This window comes from the organism of the source record quoted next, assembly GCF_019968985.1.
Source record: "MAG: Porospora cf. gigantea B chromosome Unknown PgB_NODE_3734_length_2484_cov_3.68135, whole genome shotgun sequence".
NCBI classification, from domain to species: Eukaryota; Apicomplexa; class Conoidasida; order Eugregarinorida; family Porosporidae; genus Porospora; species Porospora cf. gigantea B.
This window is the reverse complement of record NW_027178967.1, coordinates 1-2484: the sequence shown is the minus strand read 5'-3', so window position 1 is coordinate 2484 and position 2484 is coordinate 1. Positions and strand designations below refer to the sequence as shown.

The window sequence follows — 2484 nt, the reverse complement described above, 5'->3', positions numbered from 1 at the left end:
TATAGCTTTTGCTACAGACACGGCATCCGAGGTTTCAAGGTTGCCAATTGCGGATTGAACTGATTCCATTCTATCCGCAAGGCTTCCTGATGATCCTTTTGCCGCAAGCACGTCCTGAATAATTGGCTCAAGCACATCAAAATTACCCTGAGTTGCAGCAAAATGCTCATTAAATAAATCAGGAGATGCCTCCGGCCCCTGTCCGGTTCCGTCTGTATCGGGGATTATGCCGATGGGGGTTAATAGTTTTTCAGTTACAGCCATTTTTAAATACCTCCTTAAACCTTAAAGGGAATTGTGAATTTTACATCAAAATAGTCCATGTCTTGCACGGGTACGGACTCAAAATTACGAACAAAAAAAAGTTCATCACCGACAAAAAGTCCGGCCTCGGATGCGGAATTGCTCATATCTCCGGCAACAATTCTAGCCGTGGCCACAACTGTGTAATCATCGGACTTATAGACCTCGGAAAGGTCCTTAGTCAGTTGCGGACTATGCAGATCAGCTTGCGCGGTATCGATTGCAACCAGTGTCTTTTCTGCCCAGCCAGCGTTGCCGATTTTCATTTTTGCATCCGGTTGCTGGAGTTTTGCCAGCAGCTCATCTGCCAGCATTTGCCAATAAGCATTCGTTGCTGATGCGGTTACTGCCATAAAAAATCTCCTTTAATAAACGCTAGGCCATGTTGTGCAGGTAGGCGGCGGTGTACCGAGCCGCCATGTGCCGTTCAACCTACGTTCAGCTTGCTTGCCAAGGCGCGGTGCGGATTTCAGCCTGGTCTTTCCGTCAAGCCGCCATGTGCCGTCTAAGAATAATCCAGATCCTAGCCGCCAAGTGCCATCTAGTCGCAAAGTGCGCATTGATAACCGCGGTGTAGGTTCCCGTCGTAAGTTCGGTTCACCGGGAGGTATAACCAAAGTTATGCCACCGGAAGATTTGGTGAAAACACGGCTGTTTTTAAGCCTTTTCCCCGGCGCGGCAGGAATAATTTCACCCAGCTGCCAACTGCCATCTAAGCGCCGCCCATCAAGCCGAACCATTGAAGCGTCTCGTCCAAGCCGCCAAGTGCCGTCAAGGCGTAAGCCATCAGATCGGCCAATGATTGATCCGGCGGCGGCGCAGGCTCCGCTGTTTGGTTTCGGCGGACTCGGTCCGGTCATGGATAAAAACACGCTCCATAAGGGCCATGAACGGAGCGGCTTTGCCATATCAACGGCTTTTCGCGCTTCATCCATTATTCCAGGCCGTGAAGCCTGCGCGGCGTTTAGACGCACAATGAAATTTGCCCAATGCGGCGGATAGCGGGAGCCGGTCAACTTCTCGAAATTTGAAAGACGCTTTGTTCCGTCAAGTCTCCAAGTACCATCAAGGCGTAGGCCTCCTGCTTCATCATACTTTTTCAGTAGTTCGCTTCGCTCGATAACCTCGGCATCCCCAAGGCCGATGATGCGCAGGGACTCTTTTACAGCCCACGGAGTGCCTTTATGTTTATGCATCTTGATGGAGGTCTTAACGGCCTTGCGCTTAATATCCAGATCCCAATCAGACTCCCAATGATCCACATGAAACTGCCAAGCAAGCAGCGACAAAAGCGGCTCTTTCAGCTCGTCGATACGCGCATAAATCAGGGTCTGAGGGATTGCGGCAGTAACGGCCTTAAGCTGCTCATCAAGCACCTGAGCCGATGCTTTAAACTGTGGATCATCGGCGATGGATGAAGGCAGCAGGGATGGAAAATTGAAATCTACAAGCTTAGTCATCTTCAAGGCCTCCGTAAGTGACTGACAGCCCGTCAGCACTCAGCACGGCAACTTGCTGGACAGTGAGAGAAATATCGTCAGGCAACGAGATGCTGACTCTTTTTGCCCCGGCTTGGCGGACTAAATGCGTAAGCTCCGTGGGGTTGATATCGCGTCCAAGTGCTACGCCCTGCCAGACAATAAAAGTATTAATTGCCGCTTCAACCTTGGCTTGAATGGATTCCACAAAAGTCATGTTTGATCTGCCGATATAATAGGTCAGCTGAATTGAATAAAAAATTTGTTCCGGCGCATAACAACGCACGGTGTCTGTCAAGGGCCGCACTGTTTCAGCAGAACAGGACTCATCAACAAGCTGCAGAATTTCGTCAGACGGCAGCTCAGCGTTTTTCATGAGTACGATAATATCAACGCAGCCCGGTACCGGAGACATAACAGCAACATCAGCAATGTCCTGATGCGTTGACTGCGCCCAATATTGATACTTGCCAGCAGGTCCGGCTGTGGACGCTTTTTCCGGGGAAAGCTGAATGCGCTCACGATAACGATCATCAGCTTCAACATCCGCGCCGCCAAGGGTTACGCCAGTATTCGCAACTTTGGTAATTCCACCAATAGGATCAACTAGTCATGCTCTTCGGCTATTTGATGTCTCTCAGCGAGAGGAATACCGTTCCTCTTCTTATCTCTACCTTGGCGTGTCAGAATAAATATAGCCTAC

At 49.9% G+C, this 2484-nt stretch overlaps 2 protein-coding genes across 3 annotated transcripts; both read right to left on the bottom strand.

Moving 5' to 3' along the window:
* Positions 1–278: 278 nt before the first annotated feature.
* KVP17_002334 (uncharacterized protein) lies at positions 279–656 on the bottom strand (the record flags this gene model as incomplete). 2 transcript variants are annotated; one of them, XM_068518498.1, is made up of 1 exon in its annotated part: positions 279–656. In XM_068518498.1, the coding sequence occupies one exon, from the start codon at positions 654–656 to the stop codon at positions 279–281; it is 378 nt and encodes a 125-aa protein (XP_068374856.1). The 2 variants fall into 2 exon arrangements, with proteins under 2 accessions (XP_068374856.1, XP_068374857.1); XM_068518499.1 differs by having other exon boundaries at positions 279–617.
* Positions 657–668: 12 nt separating this feature from the next.
* On the bottom strand, positions 669–1763 carry KVP17_002333 (uncharacterized protein; the record flags this gene model as incomplete). The annotated part of the gene is made up of 1 exon (XM_068518497.1): positions 669–1763. One exon carries the CDS (start codon positions 1761–1763, stop codon positions 669–671), a length of 1095 nt encoding a protein of 364 aa, XP_068374855.1.
* Positions 1764–2484: the final 721 nt, after the last annotated feature.